Raw genomic sequence first — 19,953 nt, forward strand, 5'->3', positions numbered from 1 at the left:
TAGAATTATCATATTTCTCTCAATTGTTACGGTAGTTATTCTCTATAATTGTGCCAAACTGCATAGAATTCCGTTCGATAGAAATCGAGATAATAGGACTCAAATTTTAAGGAAAACGAAAGGTTACAAAACATTACCTTACTATATTTCATTTACTATTGCATATAGAATCATCATATTTCTCTCAATTGTTAAGGTAGTTATTCTCTATAGTTGTGCCAAACTACATAGAATTCCGTTCGATAGAAATCGAGATAATAGGACTCAAAGTTTAAGGAAAACGAAAGGTTACAAAACTTTACCTTACTATATTTCATTTACTATTGCATCTAGAATCATCATATTTCTCCCAATTGTCAAGGTAGTTATTCTTTATAATTGTGCCAAACTACATAGTATTCCGTGAAATAGAAATCGAGATATTAGAGCTCAAAGTTTAAGGAAAACGAAAGGTTACAAAACTTTACCTTACTATATTTCATTCACTATTGCATCTAGAATCATCATATTTCTCTCAATTGTTAAGGTAGTTATTCTCTATGATTGTGCCAAAATACTCAGTATTCCGAGCGATAGAAATCGAGATAATAGGACTCAAAGTTTAAGGAATACGAAAGGTTACAAAACTTTACCTTACTATATTTCATTTACTATTGCATCTAGAATCATCATATTTCTCTCAATTGTTAAGGTAGTTATTCTCTATAATTGTGCCAAACTGCATAGAATTCCGTTCGATAGAAATCGAGATAATAGGACTCAAAGTTTAAGGAAAACGAAAGGTTACAAAACTTTACCTTACTATATTTCTTTTACTATTGCATATAGAATCATCATATTTCTCTCAATTGTTAAGGTAGTTATACTCTATAGTTGTGCCAAACTACATAGAATTCCGTTCGATAGAAATCGAGATAATAGGACTCAAACTTTAAGGAAAACGAAAGGTTACAAAAGTTTACCTTACTATATTTCATTTACTATTACATCTAGAATTATCATATTTCTCTCAATTGTTACGGTAGTTATTCTCTATACTTGTGCCAAACTGCATAGAATTCCATTCGATAGAAATCGAGATAATAGGACTCAAAGTTTAAGGAAAACGAAAGGTTACAAAACTTTACCTTACTCTATTTCATTTACTATTGCATCTAGAATCATCATATTTCTCTCAATTGTCAAGGTAGTTATTTTTTATAATTGTGCCAAACTACATAGAATTCCGTGCAATAGAAATCGAGATATTAGAGCTCAAAATTTAAGGAAAACGAAAGGTTACAAAACTTTACCTTACTATATTTCATTTACTATTGCATCTAGAATCATCATATTTCTCTCAATTGTTAAGGTAGTTATTCGCTATAATTGTGCCAAACTGCATAGCATTCCGTTCGATAGAAATCGAGATAATAGGACTCAAAGTTTAAGGAAAACGAAAGGTTACAAAACTTTACCTTACTATACTTCATTTACTATTGCATCTAGAATCATCATATTTCTCTCAATTGTTAAGGTAGTTATTCTCTATAAATGTGCCAAAATACTCAGTATTCCGTGCGATAGAAATCGAGATATTAGAGCTCAAAGTTTAAGGAAAACGAAAGGTTACAAAACTTTACCTTACTATATTTCATTTACTATTACATCTAGAATCATCATATTTCTCTCAATTGTTAAGGTTGTTATTCTCTATAATTGTGCCAAACTGCATAGAATTCCGTTCGATAGAAATCGAGATAATAGGACTCAAAATTTAAGGAAAACGAAAGGTTACAAAACTTTACCTTACTATATTTCATTTACTATTGCATCTAGAATCATCATATTTCTCTCAATTGTTAAGGTCGTTATTCTCTATAATTGTGCCAAACTACAAAGAATTCCGTGCGATAGAAATCGAGATAATAACTCAAAGTTTAAGGAAAACGAAAGGTTACAAAACTTTACCTTACTATATTTCATTTACTATTACATCTAGAATCATCATATTTCTCTCAATTGTTAAGGTAGTTATTCTCTATAATTGTGCCAAACTGCATAGCATTCCGTTCGATAGAAATCGAGATAATAGGACTCAAAGTTTAAGGAAAACGAAAGGTTACAAAACTTTACCTTACTATATTTCATTTACTATTGCATCTAGATTCATCATATTTCTCTCAATTGTTAAGGTAGTTATTCTCTATAATTGTGCCAAAATACTCAGTATTCCGTGCGATAGAAATCGAGATAATAGGACTCAAAGTTTAAGGAAAACGAAAGGTTACTAAAGTTTACCTTACTATATTTCATTTACTATTGCATCTAGAATCATCATATTTCTTTCAATTGTCAAGGTAGTTATTCTTTATAATTGTGCCAAACTGCAAAGAATTCCGTTCGATAGAAATCGAGATAATAGGACTGAAAGTGTAAGGAAAACGAAATGTTACTAAAGTTTACCTTACTATATTTCATTTACTATTGCATCTAGAATCATCATATAACTCTCAATTGTTAAGGTAGTTATTCTCTATAATTGTGCCAAACTGCATAGAATTCCGTTCGATAGAAATCGAGATAATAGGACTCAAAGTGTAAGGAAAACGAAATGTTACTAAAGTTTACCATACTATATTTCATTTACTATTACATCTAGAATCATCATATTTCTCTCAATTGTTAAGGTAGTTATTCTCTATAATTGTGCCAAACTACATAGTATTCCGTGCAATAGAAATCGAGATATTAGAGCTCAAAGTTTAAGGAAAACGAAAGGTTACAAAACTTTACCTTACTATATTTCATTTACTATTGCATCTAGAATCATCATATTTCTCTCAATTGTTAAGGTAGTTATTCTTTATAAATGTGCCAAAATACTCAGTATTCCGTGCGATAGAAATCGAGATATTAGAGCTCAAAATTTAAGGAAAACGAAAGGTTACAAAACTTTACCTTACTATATTTCATTTACTATTGCATCTAGAATCATCATATTTCTCCCAATTGTCAAGGTAGTTATTCTTTATAATTGTGCCACACTACATAGTATTCCGTGAAATAGAAATCGAGATAATAGGACTCAAAGTTTAAGGAATACGAAAGGTTACAAAACTTTACCTTACTATATTTCAATTACTATTGCATCTAGAATCATCATATTTCTCTCAATTGTTAAGGTAGTTATTCTTTTTAATTGTGCCAAACTGCATAGAATTCCGTTCGATAGAAATCGAGATAATAGGACTCAAATTTAAGGAAAACGAAAGGTTACAAAACTTTACCTTACTATATTTCATTTACTATTACATCTAGAATCATCATATTTCTCTCAATTGTTAAGGTTGTTATTCTCTATAATTGTGCCAAACTGCATAGAATTCCGTTCGATAGAAATCGAGATAATAGGACTCAAAATTTAAGGAAAACGAAAGGTTACAAAACTTTACCTTACTATATTTCATTTACTATTGCATCTAGAATCATCATATTTCTCTCAATTGTTAAGGTCGTTATTCTCTATAATTGTGCCAAACTACAAAGAATTCCGTGCGATAGAAATCGAGATAATAACTCAAAGTTTAAGGAAAACGAAAGGTTACAAAACTTTACCTTACTATATTTCATTTACTATTACATCTAGAATCATCATATTTCTCTCAATTGTTAAGGTAGTTATTCTCTATAATTGTGCCAAACTGCATAGCATTCCGTTCGATAGAAATCGAGATAATAGGACTCAAAGTTTAAGGAAAACGAAAGGTTACAAAACTTTACCTTACTATATTTCATTTACTATTGCATCTAGATTCATCATATTTCTCTCAATTGTTAAGGTAGTTATTCTCTATAATTGTGCCAAAATACTCAGTATTCCGTGCGATAGAAATCGAGATAATAGGACTCAAAGTTTAAGGAAAACGAAAGGTTACTAAAGTTTACCTTACTATATTTCATTTACTATTGCATCTAGAATCATCATATTTCTTTCAATTGTCAAGGTAGTTATTCTTTATAATTGTGCCAAACTGCAAAGAATTCCGTTCGATAGAAATCGAGATAATAGGACTGAAAGTGTAAGGAAAACGAAATGTTACTAAAGTTTACCTTACTATATTTCATTTACTATTGCATCTAGAATCATCATATAACTCTCAATTGTTAAGGTAGTTATTCTCTATAATTGTGCCAAACTGCATAGAATTCCGTTCGATAGAAATCGAGATAATAGGACTCAAAGTGTAAGGAAAACGAAATGTTACTAAAGTTTACCATACTATATTTCATTTACTATTACATCTAGAATCATCATATTTCTCTCAATTGTTAAGGTAGTTATTCTCTATAATTGTGCCAAACTACATAGTATTCCGTGCAATAGAAATCGAGATATTAGAGCTCAAAGTTTAAGGAAAACGAAAGGTTACAAAACTTTACCTTACTATATTTCATTTACTATTGCATCTAGAATCATCATATTTCTCTCAATTGTTAAGGTAGTTATTCTTTATAAATGTGCCAAAATACTCAGTATTCCGTGCGATAGAAATCGAGATATTAGAGCTCAAAGTTTAAGGAAAACGAAAGGTTACAAAACTTTACCTTACTATATTTCATTTACTATTACATCTAGAATCATCATATTTCTCTCAATTGTTAAGGTAGTTATTCTCTATAATTGTGCCAAACTGCATAGAATTCCGTTCGATAGAAATCGAGATAATAGGACTCAAAATTTAAGGAAAACGAAAGGTTACAAAACTTTACCTTACTATATTTCATTTACTATTGCATCTAGAATCATCATATTTCTCCCAATTGTCAAGGTAGTTATTCTTTATAATTGTGCCACACTACATAGTATTCCGTGAAATAGAAATCGAGATAATAGGACTCAAAGTTTAAGGAATACGAAAGGTTACAAAACTTTACCTTACTATATTTCAATTACTATTGCATCTAGAATCATCATATTTCTCTCAATTGTTAAGGTAGTTATTCTTTTTAATTGTGCCAAACTGCATAGAATTCCGTTCGATAGAAATCGAGATAATAGGACTCAAATTTAAGGAAAACGAAAGGTTACAAAACTTTACCTTACTATATTTCATTTACTATTGCATCTAGAATCATCATATTTCTCTCAATTGTTAAGGTAGTTATTCTCTATAATTGTGCCAAACTGCATAGAATTCCGTTCGATAGAAATCGAGATAATAGGACTCAAAGTGTAAGGTAAACGAAATGTTACTAAAGTTTACCATACTATATTTCATTTACTATTACATCTAGAATCATCATATTTCTCTCAATTGTTAAGGTAGTTATTCTCTATAATTGTGCCAAACTACATAGTATTCCGTGCAATAGAAATCGAGATATTAGAGCTCAAAGTTTAAGGAAAACGAAAGGTTACAAAACTTTACCTTACTATATTTCATTTACTATTGCATCTAGAATCATCATATTTCTCTCAATTGTTAAGGTAGTTATTCTCTATAAATGTGCCAAAATACTCAGTATTCCGTGCGATAGAAATCGAGATATTAGAGCTCAAAGTTTAAGGAAAACGAAAGGTTACAAAACTTTACCTTACTATATTTCATTTACTATTGCATCTAGAATCATCATATTTCTCCCAATTGTCAAGGTAGTTATTCTTTATAATTGTGCCAAACTACATAGTATTCCGTGAAATAGAAATCGAGATAATAGGACTCAAAGTTTAAGGAATACGAAAGGTTACAAAACTTTACCTTACTATATTTCATTTACTATTGCATCTAGAATCATCATATTTCTCTCAATTGTTAAGGTAGTTATTCTTTATAATTGTGCCAAACTGCATAGAATTCCGTTCGATAGAAATCGAGATAATAGGACTCAAATTTAAGGAAAACGAAAGGTTACAAAACTTTACCTTACTATATTTCATTTACTATTGCATATAGAATCATCATATTTCTCGCAATTGTGAAGGTAGTTATTCTTTATAATTGTGCCAAACTACATAGTATTCCGTGCAATAGAAATCGAGATATTAGAGCTCAAAGTTTAAGGAAAACGAAAGGTTACAAAACTTTACCTTACTATATTACATTTACTATTGCATCTAGAATCATCATATTTCTCTCAATTGTTAAGGTAGTTATTCTCTATAATTGTGCCAAACTGCATAGAATTCCGTTCGATAGAAATAGAGATAATAGGACTCAAAGTTTAAGAAAAACGAAAGGTTAAAAAACTTTACCTTACTATATTTCTTTTACTATTGCATATAGAATCATCATATTTCTCCCAATTGTTAAGGTAGTTATTCTCTATAGTTGTGCCAAACTACATAGAATTCCGTTCGATAGAAATCGAGATAATAGGACTCAAAGTTTAAGGAAAACGAAAGGTTACAAAACTTTACCTTACTATATTTCTTTTACTATTGCATATAGAATCATCATATTTCTCCCAATTGTTAAGGTAGTTATTCTCTATAGTTGTGCCAAACTACATAGAATTCCGTTCGATAGAAATCGAGATAATAGGACTCAAAGTTTAAGGAAAACGAAAGGTTACAAAAGTTTACCTTACTATATTTCATTTACTATTACATCTAGAATTATCATATTTCTCTCAATTGTTACGGTAGTTATTCTCTATAATTGTGCAAAACTGCATAGAATTCCGTTCGATAGAAATCGAGATAATAGGACTCAAAGTTTAAGGAAAACGAAAGGTTACAAAACTTTACTTTACTCTATTTCATTTACTATTGCATCTAGAATCATCATATTTCTCTCAATTGTTAAGGTAGTTATTCTCTATAATTGTGCCAAACTGCATAGAATTCCGTTCGATAGAAATCGAGATAATAGGACTCAAATTTAAGGAAAACGAAAGGTTACAAAACTTTACCTTACTATATTTCATTTACTATTGCATCTAGAATCATCATATTTCTCTCAATTGTTAAGGTAGTTATTCTCTATAATTGTGCCAAACTGCATAGAATTCCGTTCGATAGAAATCGAGATAATAGGACTCAAAGTGTAAGGTAAACGAAATGTTACTAAAGTTTACCATACTATATTTCATTTACTATTACATCTAGAATCATCATATTTCTCTCAATTGTTAAGGTAGTTATTCTCTATAATTGTGCCAAACTACATAGTATTCCGTGCAATAGAAATCGAGATATTAGAGCTCAAAGTTTAAGGAAAACGAAAGGTTACAAAACTTTACCTTACTATATTTCATTTACTATTGCATCTAGAATCATCATATTTCTCTCAATTGTTAAGGTAGTTATTCTCTATAAATGTGCCAAAATACTCAGTATTCCGTGCGATAGAAATCGAGATATTAGAGCTCAAAGTTTAAGGAAAACGAAAGGTTACAAAACTTTACCTTACTATATTTCATTTACTATTGCATCTAGAATCATCATATTTCTCCCAATTGTCAAGGTAGTTATTCTTTATAATTGTGCCAAACTACATAGTATTCCGTGAAATAGAAATCGAGATAATAGGACTCAAAGTTTAAGGAATACGAAAGGTTACAAAACTTTACCTTACTATATTTCATTTACTATTGCATCTAGAATCATCATATTTCTCTCAATTGTTAAGGTAGTTATTCTTTATAATTGTGCCAAACTGCATAGAATTCCGTTCGATAGAAATCGAGATAATAGGACTCAAATTTAAGGAAAACGAAAGGTTACAAAACTTTACCTTACTATATTTCATTTACTATTGCATATAGAATCATCATATTTCTCTCAATTGTTAAGGTAGTTATTCTCTATAATTGTGCCAAACTGCATAGAATTCCGTTCGATAGAAATCGAGATAAAAGGACTCAAAGTTTAAGGAAAACGAAAGGTTACAAAAATTTACCTTACTTTATTTAATTTACTATTGCATCTAGAATCATCATATTTCTCTCAATTGTCAAGGTAGTTATTCTTTATAATTGTGCCAAACTACATAGTATTCTGTGCAATAGAAATCGAGATATTAGAGCTCAAAGTTTAAGGAAAACGAAAGGTTACAAAATTTTTACCTTACTATATTTCATTTACTATTGCATCTAGAATCATCATATTTCTCTCAATTGTTAAGGTAGTTATTCTCTATAATTGTGCCAAAATACTCAGTATTCCGTTCGTTAGAAATCGAGATATTAGAGCTCAAAGTTTAAGGAAAACGAAAGGTTACAAAACTTTACCTTACTATATTTCATTTACTATTGCATCTAGAATCATCATATTTCTCTCAATTGTTAAGGTCGTTATTCTCTATAATTGTGCCAAACTACAAAGAATTCCGTGCGATAGAAGTCGAGATAATAGGACTCAAAGTTTAAGGAAAACGAAAGGTTACAAAACTTTACCTTACTATATTTCATTTACTATTACATCTAGAATCATCATATTTCTCTCAATTGTTAAGGTAGTTATTCTCTATAATTGTGCCAAACTGCATAGCATTCCGTTCGATAGAAATCGAGATAATAGGACTCAAAATTTAAGGAAAACGAAAGGTTACAAAACTTTACCTTACTATATTTCATTTACTATTGCATCTAGATTCATCATATTTCTCTCATTTGTTAAGGTAGTTATTCTCTATAATTGTGCCAAAATACTCAGTATTCCGTGCGATAGAAATCGAGATAATAGGACTCAAAATTTAAGGAAAACGAAAGGTTACAAAACTTTACCTTACTATATTTTATTTACTATTGCATCTAGATTCATCATATTTCTCTCAATTGTTAAGGTAGTTATTCTTTATAATTGTGCCAAAATACTCAGTATTCCGTGCGATAGAAATGGAGATAATAGGACTCAAATTTTAAGGAAAACGAAAGGTTACTAAAGTTTACCTTACTATATTTCATTTACTATTGCATCTAGAATCATCATATTTCTCTCAATTGTTAAGGTAGTTATTCTCTATAAATGTGCCAAAATACTCAGTATTCCGTGCGATAGAAATCGAGATATTAGAGCTCAAAGTTTAAGGAAAACGAAAGGTTACAAAACTTTACCTTACTATATTTCATTTACTATTGCATCTAGAATCATCATATTTCTCCCAATTGTCAAGGTAGTTATTCTTTATAATTGTGCCAAACTACATAGTATTCCGTGAAATAGAAATCGAGATAATAGGACTCAAAGTTTAAGGAATACGAAAGGTTACAAAACTTTACCTTACTATATTTCATTTACTATTGCATCTAGAATCATCATATTTCTCTCAATTGTTAAGGTAGTTATTCTTTATAATTGTGCCAAACTGCATAGAATTCCGTTCGATAGAAATCGAGATAATAGGACTCAAATTTAAGGAAAACGAAAGGTTACAAAACTTTACCTTACTATATTTCATTTACTATTGCATATAGAATCATCATATTTCTCTCAATTGTTAAGGTAGTTATTCTCTATAATTGTGCCAAACTGCATAGAATTCCGTTCGATAGAAATCGAGATAAAAGGACTCAAAGTTTAAGGAAAACGAAAGGTTACAAAAATTTACCTTACTTTATTTAATTTACTATTGCATCTAGAATCATCATATTTCTCTCAATTGTCAAGGTAGTTATTCTTTATAATTGTGCCAAACTACATAGTATTCTGTGCAATAGAAATCGAGATATTAGAGCTCAAAGTTTAAGGAAAACGAAAGGTTACAAAATTTTTACCTTACTATATTTCATTTACTATTGCATCTAGAATCATCATATTTCTCTCAATTGTTAAGGTAGTTATTCTCTATAATTGTGCCAAAATACTCAGTATTCCGTTCGTTAGAAATCGAGATATTAGAGCTCAAAGTTTAAGGAAAACGAAAGGTTACAAAACTTTACCTTACTATATTTCATTTACTATTGCATCTAGAATCATCATATTTCTCTCAATTGTTAAGGTCGTTATTCTCTATAATTGTGCCAAACTACAAAGAATTCCGTGCGATAGAAGTCGAGATAATAGGACTCAAAGTTTAAGGAAAACGAAAGGTTACAAAACTTTACCTTACTATATTTCATTTACTATTACATCTAGAATCATCATATTTCTCTCAATTGTTAAGGTAGTTATTCTCTATAATTGTGCCAAACTGCATAGCATTCCGTTCGATAGAAATCGAGATAATAGGACTCAAAATTTAAGGAAAACGAAAGGTTACAAAACTTTACCTTACTATATTTCATTTACTATTGCATCTAGATTCATCATATTTCTCTCATTTGTTAAGGTAGTTATTCTCTATAATTGTGCCAAAATACTCAGTATTCCGTGCGATAGAAATCGAGATAATAGGACTCAAAATTTAAGGAAAACGAAAGGTTACAAAACTTTACCTTACTATATTTTATTTACTATTGCATCTAGATTCATCATATTTCTCTCAATTGTTAAGGTAGTTATTCTTTATAATTGTGCCAAAATACTCAGTATTCCGTGCGATAGAAATGGAGATAATAGGACTCAAATTTTAAGGAAAACGAAAGGTTACTAAAGTTTACCTTACTATATTTCATTTACTATTGCATCTAGAATCATCATATTTCTCTCAATTGTTAAGGTAGTTATTCTCTATAATTGTGCCAAACTGCATAGAATTCCGTTCGATAGAAATCGAGATAATAGGACTCAAAGTTTAAGGAAAACGAAAGGTTACTAAAGTTTACTATACTATATTTTCTATACTTTTGCATCTAGAATCATCATATTTCTCTCAATTGTTAAGGTAGTTATTCTCTATAATTGTGCCAAAATGCATAGAATTTCGTTCGATAGAAATCGAGATAATAGGACTCAAAGTTTAAGGAAAACGAAAGGTTACTAAAGTTTACTATACTATATTTCCTATACTTTTGCATCTAGAATCATCATATTTCTCTCAATTGTTAAGGTAGTTATTCTCTATAATTGTGCCAAACTGCATAGAATTCCGTTCGATAGAAATCGAGATAATAGGACTCAAATTGTAAGGAAAACGAAAGGTTACAAAACTTTACCTTACTATATTTCATTTACTATTCCATCTAGAATCATCATATTTCTCTCAATTGTTAAGGTAGTTATTCTTTATAATTGTGCCAAACTGCAAAGAATTCCGTTCGATAGAAATCGAGATAATAGGACTCAAAGTGTAAGGAAAACGAAATGTTACTAAAGTTTACTATACTATATTTCCTATACTTTTGCATCTAGAATCATCATATTTCTCTCAATTGTTAAGGTAGTTATTCTCTACAATTGTGCCAAACTGCATAAAATTCCGTTCGATAGAAATCGAGATAATAGGACTCAAAGTGTAAGGAAAACGAAATGTTACTAAAGTTTACCTTACTATATTTCATTTACTATTGCATCTAGAATCATCATATTTGTCTCAGTTGTTAAGGTAGTTATTCTCTATAATTGAGAATTTCGAGTGTGTTCATACTAATTTATTTTTGTTTTTGTAATATTAAAGGAAAAAGTACAAAATAAAGCTAGTGAGTAAACCTTCTATTTATTTAATTACTTGTGCAATCAATCTTTAGTATGAAGATGATTATGGTGTAAGTGTAATTTATAAAGAAGACGAAGAAGATAGAAGCTGTAATAAAATATAAGTGTTGACGTCATGTCCGTGAATTACAAGTAATGTAAGAAGGGGAAGCGGAAAATAAAACCGAAAAAAAGGAAGTGAGATTGAAGGCGGAAGTGGGGGGGGCCAAGTAAAAGTCCGTAAGTCAGTTTGACTGATGAATCTCAACAAATTATTTAGTTTTTTTTTTAGTTTAGGATGGGGGCCGTTAAGAGGTTCATTTCTTGCTTCTTGGTCTTTGCTGGTCGGTTAATTTAGTTTTAGATCTGCTTTAGGCTCACATCGCAGCAGCTGGGCCCCCCATTTCTGTACAGGGTATCACTAACTTCTCTCCTCCCTTCTTGTCCACAGCTTCCACTTCGGCTCTCCCGCAAGACAAGAACACAATCATGCAATGTACCACCGCATCCTTCTCGCTGCTTCTCCTCTTCAACTTCACTCTCCTTTTCTTCACATCAGTTTCTTCTCTCGCTCTTCCTCTCCGGCCAATCTGCCTGGACCATTCTTTCTCCTTTAATTTCTTTTCCGTTTAATCTATATAAATTTACAAACTTGATTTTCCAGCTACTGAGTCTCTCTCTCCCTCTCATACTCTGTCCTTTTTTTCAGCGTTCAGTCTAGGAAAATTGTTTTTCCTTTATTTTCCTCATTTCTTTTAAAATTTTTTTTTTTTTTTTAAGAAAATTGTTTTATAATTTCTTGAAAATTACTTTTTATATTTTAGAAAAACTTTGTTCTAGAATTTTCTTTTTCTTTTTGGCAAAGGCATTGCGAATTTTGAGGAAATTCAAGTTTAGTTTGGCCAGGACCAGATGTTTACTAGAAAGCTTTAGACCAGCTCTAATTAAAAGCTCTAGCAGGCTGGCTGACTGTCAACCACAACAACTAAATAAGAGAAAAAGGCTGTCCCTGAATCTTTATCCCTCTCTCCCTGAATTAAGTTTTCCTGGGGGAAAAGAAAAAGGTTTCAAACAAATACTGAGTGGGTTGCAATATACAGTCCCTAGAATGTTGAGAAAAAAATCTTAAAACTTACCCAAAGTCGATTCTCAATATTGGTACGTCAGATTGAGTTATTTTGGTCTAAGTGCTAATTATTGGTTCTCTGCTAGCACCGATTTAAAAATTATTATATTTAAAATTTCTTTTAGTTTCCGTTTATCAGTTAAGCTCACATGCGCAGATCAACTTGTGGAAATCATTTTGATAACTTCAAAACGGATATATCCGTTAAAAACTGAAAATTGGAAATCTACCTGCTCGTACGTACGTTTATAGAGTATGTTGTCTGCTCGCCACGGTTGCCGAGCGGTTATAGACTAGACCCACAAAGCTAAGATGTATTGCGGTACTAGTCTATATTCCCAATGGTTAATATGAGAACTTTATAGTAAAGTATGTTAGGCGGTTAGAGACTAGACCCGCAAAGCTAAGATGTATTGCGGTACTAGTCTATATTTCCAATGGTTAATATGAGAACTTTATAGTAAAGTATGTTAGGCGGTTATAGGCTAGACCCGCAAAGCTAAGATGTATTGCGGTACTAGTCTATATTCCCAATGGTTAATATGAGAACTTTATAGTAAAGTATGTTAGGCGGTTATAGACTAGACCCTCAAAGCTAGGATGTATTGAGGTACTAGTCTATATTCCCAATGGTTAATATGAGAACTTTATAGTAAAGTATGTTAGGCGGTTATAGGCTAGACCCTCAAAGCTAGGATGTATTGAGGTACTAGTCTATATTCCCAATGGTTAATATGAGAAATTTATAGTAAAGTATGTTTGTTAGTCGCCTCCTTCCTCGACACCTAATTTCGTAGTTGGCCTTAAAAAAAATAGGCAATTACTTTACTACATTATTTGCCTGCTGAAAATAATGCCTGCTGATTAATTAGGTTTTTATAGCAACTTCCTTTAATTAACGGAAAAGTGTAAAAAAACAGTTTTTCAAATTTTGCTTCGCTTGTTACTTTTATCTCGTTACAGAATCATCAAAAGAAAGAAAAGTTCAATGAACTGTTTACAGAAAATAAAGAAAACAAAAGAAAAGAATTATAACTCGTTTCATTTGCTCTTTTTACTGCAAGGGGGTTCATTGACCCTACATAGAGTTTGGTAAATACGTAATAATAAACAATTTAGAATGCAATATCTACAATGCAATATTGTCTGGAGATTGTTTAACTGGTAACTACCATATATCTGGTGCAGACATCTATCGTTATAATGAAAGAAATTGTGTGGCGAATCACTTTATGCTAGCAGGCACACGCCAAAATTTGGCAAGCATATTCCATTATCCAGCTTATATTGTCTTTAGGAAGCCAGCCAAGATGTTGTCCTTTGTCATTTTTCTGGACCATGTTGGGTTAAAACAAAAAAAAAAAGATATATCTCTTACTACTATTCCCAAAGTCCTAGACTGTAAATTTTGTTCAATCTCGAAATCTCATATTATATTTATCTCTTACTCTCATCAAGATTGATGAATTGATGAATTAATTGATAAGGAGGAAGAAGTCTGCCCTTATCTCTCCTCTAGTTCTTCTGTAAATTGGATTCTCCGTGACAAAAAAAAATTTTTTCTAGGAAGCCTGAGAACCAAAAAAAAAACAGGAAGTAAAGAAAATCCATTTACCACAGTGGTACTTACGCTTCGCAAAATTTGGATCGCTGAGTTCTTCCTGTTGGACTAAATCAAAAATCATGGTATCCAGCTTTCAGCGATTCTTTCTTTTGATTCTGAAAGAACCTTAAAAACGGATTTTTCTGGCTCAATTTCAAAACTGATCTTAATAATTTCCGTGTAAAGTCAGAGTGTAGAGCTTCTAACAAGAAGGGGAAAAAAATATTTAGTTATAATTCTTACATAACACTGGCCCTTTTAAAATCTTAATCTTAGCTTATGCACATCTTTCGCTATTTAATTGTTTTTGCTTAGCCTAAAAGTTTATTTTAGAATTCAAAAGTTCTCTGAACGTTTCCTCTGTTATATAAAATAATTTTATATTTTAAGCTTTACAAAAGCTTAAATATCTTTAAAAAAAAGAAAAAAAATAAAGAAAGTGGTTTTTGCCACAAAATCCATAAAACATTATCGATACCTGCGCAGTATTTATGACATAATTTATAAACTTCAATTTAAACTTAATTATTAAATTTTATCCAAATCTTTGAAGAATAAATAAAATGAATTAAGTTTGATAACTTAAACTTCTGTCTAAACTGTTTCTTAATTTTCTAAAGTTGCGTAATAGTTATTTATTTAACAAGTGTGGAAAGTAGTACTTTTTCTCACACGAGGCAGGGTTTGCACGCACAAGCGAGCGAAGCGAGGCGAGTGCATGTGCAAATTGCCGAGTGTGAGGAAAATACTTTACACTCGAGTTAAATATTATATTTTTTCTGCAACCATTAGGGTTATTAACTAAAAAAAAAAAAACTAAACAGGAATCGCAAGAATCCATTTTAAATTTCTATAAGGTAACACTATAACCTTTTTAACTGATATAATTAAAAATGTCTAATTATTTATTAAAGTATTATTTTTATTTCTATATTCCTTTCAATTTTTATTTTATTTTTTAATATTCGTTTTTTAATTATTTAGATAAAATAAATTTAAATAAGCTTATCAAAATTTTACAGAAAATATTTAATAACAAAACTTCTTATATCAAGGAAGCACAATAAAGTTTTTCCACTCACTAGTGAAGAAAGTTACACTAATGGAAATTTTTCCCCACTAGTGAGGTAAAGTTGGGCATTACACAGCTGATTTTAATTGAGTAATGAGAACATTACTACATGGTTGCAGAAAAAAGATTTTTTTTTTATATTATTTTTACAATAATTGCATTTTCTGTTTTTATTCATTTCCAGGAAAAACCATACGTCATGGTTCGCGAAGGAAATATTACAGGAAATGCACGCTATGAAGGATTCTGCATAGATCTGTTGAAATTCGTTGCTGGCCAAGTGGGATTCCAGTATGCGATCCGTTTAGTTCCGGACCATATGTACGGCGTGTACGATCCAGATACAAAGCAATGGAATGGAATTGTTAAAGAACTAATGGACAAGGTAATGGATTACTTATGTTTTGTTTTGTTTTTCTGTTCCTTTTACTTTCTTTCCTTTCAGGAATCAGTTAAAATGAAAAGGATCCATCAGGAAAAAATGTGTTTTTACAGGATGAACCAGTAAGTCAATGTCCATAGGCCTACTGTGTGTAGTACATCTAAAGTGGAGTTCAATGACGTATTGGCCAACTTCCATATTTCCCATTGTTCTTGAGTGACGTCACCTTAATTTTTTTTTTTTTTAAATATTTCCTAACATTGTCTCAAATATTTCAGTGAGAGCAGAAGTAAAAGTTTAAAGTGCAATTTGCAACCTTTGACTTCCTTATTTTAAGACAATTTACTTTAAAAATTGACTACTGGTCCATCTAAAAGAGTTTTCAATGAATTAATCAATAACTTGATAAACTAAAACACCGTTGAGTGCTCGTGAACACGTTTTCTTGTGAAACAAACGTAATTTCTCATACGAAGATAAAAGGAATCTTGGAAAATGATATACCGTTTGAAAGCCCATTAAACCAGGAAACCTTTATAGAAAAGTGCCCAGCACCCAGGTCCGATAATGATCACATAAGGGCCTAATGAGTTTTTTCTTAAAAATTTCGATTACTTTTATTTTCCCAGTTTCCGGAGGATGATTAAGACTGCTTGGAGAATAATTTATGCTTCAAAATGGTGTCAATTTTTAGTAAATTTATCTGTCTTTCTAACCGTGTCATCAGGATCGAATTCGGACTAAAACTTTCTGAGTAATAACATTTTTATTGGAAAAAAGTAATGATTTTAGAAAAAAAAACTGAAGTGACGTCACTCAAGAACAGTAGGAAATATGAAGTTGGCCTATACGTCATTGAACTCCACTTTAGATGTACATAGTAGGCCTATGGACAATACTTACTGGTTCACCCTGTATATACACACGCAGCATCAATTGTAATCTGCGGCTAGAAGAATTAGAATTGAATAGGGTTAGAGTTTTACTACGTAACATTAAATTGCTCTTACACCTATTAGCAGGAAGTATTGCAATCGGTCCAAATTATCGACGCGTGTACCTGCGCTTACGTTCTCTCAACTTCCAATTTTAGGAATCTAAAACATCACCTACGCACAAAACATGCACATTCCTTAAATGCCTACTTATGTTCCCTTATGTACCCTTTATGTTAATATAACTAGAAACTGAATCCCTGTAACACCCTATTGAGAGGATGCTAGGACTTTCTGGACTCGTACAAGAAGTCCTCTCCCTATCTAATACTTGCACCACAACTTTCTGGATTCTTCTTCAAGTAAGTTCTGGACTATATTTCAAAAACTTTGCACTAAAAACCATGGGGAACTTTTACTGTTATTGTGGTATTCTTTCAGATTGGGATGGCAAGGTTCAAGGGGACAGAAAGAGAGGGAGAAATGCGGGAATATCAGATACTTAGAGGTTTTTTCTTGCACTAAATACGAGTAGATATTTGCTATATTTTTGCTATATCACAAACTATTCTAGTCTGCGAAACTAAGATTTGTTTCATTTTGCTGATTGGGTGCTTTCAATGCTAACGTGCCTCGTTAAGCGAAGATCATTAAGAGTTTTGTATGGGATAGTACACTTGAAGTTGGGCGTGTCTTGACAGACAACGTCCTTCTGATTACTAAGTTGATTTGAAAGTTCTGGTTGAATACTGGACTGAAGCTCTCTTATAAACTACTAGAAGACTTTGTTGATGGAGTTTGCGTTTTAACGGCTTGGTGTAGAGCTTTTGGGAGGCAGAGTCAGAAAGACTTATTCTCGGTAACTGAGCTTATTGCGAACAGTAATTGTTTGTGACATAACATCAATTCTTAAAGGAAGATAACTTAGAATTCTCCCCAAATCGCACCCAATCAACACGTTTATGCAGTCGATCAATCAATCAATCCTCTTAATCACTTTTTAGCAAACGGAAACTTCCAGCGATCTTCCGCTTTTTTTTTTTCTTGAATTAGCGGATATCACTCGTAGTTCGAAATTGAAGGGGCAATTGTCCGATAAATTGAAATTCTTCTGGGCTACACTAATTTTTCAAACAATCTGACACGAAGTGGGTCCAGCGTATTTTAATATGCTGCTCAAGATATTTTGTTATGAATGAATGAATAAAGAGACACATTTAAGGTGATATGCATTGTGGTACTGGGTTCGATTCCCGGTCTTAGGCCTTGGATTTTATTTAATGGTTTTTAGTTAAGAATGTTTCTTAGTCGGTTATATCGTAGACTAGACCCGCAAAGCTAAGATGTATTGCGGTAATAGTCCATATTCCCAATGGTTAATATGAGAACTTTATGTCAAAGTATGTTAGGCGGTTATAGGCTAGACCCGCAAAGCTAAGATGTATTGCGGTACCAGTCTATATTTCCAATGGTTAATATGAGAAATTTACAGTAAAGTATGTTAGGCGGTTGTAGGCTAGACCCGCAAAGCTAAGATGTATTGCGGTACCAGTCTATATTTCCAATGGTTAATATGAGAAATTTACAGTAAAGTATGTTAGGCGGTTATAGGCTAGACCCGCAAAGCTAAGATGTATTGCGGTACCAGTCTATATTTCCAATGGTTTAATATGAGAAATTTATAGTAAAGTATGTTAGGCGGATATAGGCTAGACCCGCAAAGCTAACATGTATTGTTGGTTTAGTGGATTTGATTCCCGGTCTTCAGTTCTTGGATTTTATTTAATGGTTAATAAAAGGAATTTATAGTAAAGTATGCTAGGCGGTTAGAGACTAGACCCGCAAAGCTAAGATGTATTGCGGTAATAGTCCATATTCCTAATGGTTAATATGAGAACTTTATGTCAAAGTATGTTAGGCGGTTATAGGCTAGACCCGCAAAGCTAAGATGTATTGCGGTACTAGTCTATATTCCCAATGGTTAATATGAGAAATTTATAGTAAAGTATGTTAGGCGGATATAGGCTAGACCCGCAAAGCTAACATGTATTGTTGGTTTAGTGGATTTGATTCCCGGTCTTCAGTTCTTGGATTTTATTTAATGGTTAATAAAAGGAATTTTACAGTAAAGTATGTTTGCTAGCCGCCTCCGTCCACGACACCTAATTTGGTAGTTGGACGTTAAGCCCCGCCTGAAAAAATAGGCAATTACAAAGAGACACATTCATTCAGGCCAAACAGCATCATGAATCCCCTATCCCAGTAATTCTGAATAGAGTACCAGATATGATACCACGCCCTTCCGGAAACGCGTCTTGAAACGCTATTCAAAGTGTCGGCTACATCTAGAGCTAGCTATCATCTATTTCGCAACCCTTTTCCCGTTCCGGGTACAAGAAGAATGAAAGATTTGATTACTTACTGGGAAAATTCAAAATTCAGAAAAATCGGCGCAATTTTATGGCTTCCTGTGCCGTAAAAGGAAGTTTGTTAAAGTGATTATCTCAAATAATATATTTATTTTTGCTCCTTTTCACCTGGATGTATAATTTAATCTAATTGCTGCAAATCAGAACACAGGGGTTTTTTTTGGATATGCCGTAAATTTTGAAATCAGCTGATTATTATTATTATTGTTGTTTTTGTTAACAGAGAGCCGATTTAGCTGTAGCATCCATGACAATAAACTATGCAAGAGAGAGTGTAATAGATTTTACTAAACCATTCATGAACCTTGGTATTGGTATTTTGTTTAAGGTAAGCTTTTCCTTTTGTTTCTACAAAAAATTTTTCTCCTTTTTCTTGTTGAAAATCAAAAGAAAATTGATGTGTGCTTTTTTTTTTTATTGATGTTCTTAATTAAAGCCAGAATGTAGTTTAAGGTTAATTTCCAGTCTATTTCACTTAGTTAACTTCGAGAAGTTGAATAGAAGTATGACCTATTTTCCAAATGAATTAACTTATTGGCACATTTACAACCTACCTACAGCCCTGTCTAAACTAGCCCTTTAAATAGGGCAACCTATTATCTAATTACTTGGCAAATATTGGCAAACTTCTACCACTATTGAGTTTAGGGCCCTGATCTCTCATCTACCTTTAATTAATTTAATTAATCAAGTGAAATAAATTAACTAAAAGAAAAAAGTTAAATACGGGGCACTACTTATATTTTGAGCCTTGGCAACATCAGGTGCTATCTGACGTTTCCACTTGAAAGTTTGACATTTTTGACCATAACCTTCATCAGAACGTTTTGTTATTTGAGCGCAATTTGTGTTGTTTACAGTCACTTGAAAATTGTGTCTCAGCGAAAAAATAGAATTAACTCGTTTTTC

The 19,953-nt window shown here is 31.7% G+C and overlaps 1 protein-coding gene across 4 annotated transcripts in view; it reads left to right on the forward strand.

Moving 5' to 3' along the window:
• The window catches only part of LOC141454934 (glutamate receptor ionotropic, kainate 2), a 491,708-nt gene that overhangs the window by 420,029 nt on the left and 51,726 nt on the right, over positions 1–19,953 (forward strand). For all 4 annotated transcript variants that reach the window (XM_074129640.1, XM_074129638.1, XM_074129641.1 and 1 more), the window contains 2 exons: positions 15,483–15,683; positions 19,268–19,372. In XM_074129640.1, the coding sequence (XP_073985741.1) occupies positions 15,483–15,683; positions 19,268–19,372 (306 nt within the window). The remainder of the gene's footprint in view (positions 1–15,482; positions 15,684–19,267; positions 19,373–19,953) is intronic.

This window comes from Rhodnius prolixus, unplaced genomic scaffold (assembly GCF_049639745.1).
Source record: "Rhodnius prolixus isolate KJV_2025 unplaced genomic scaffold, Rpr scaffold_15, whole genome shotgun sequence".
In the NCBI taxonomy this organism is placed as follows: domain Eukaryota; kingdom Metazoa; phylum Arthropoda; class Insecta; order Hemiptera; family Reduviidae; genus Rhodnius; species Rhodnius prolixus.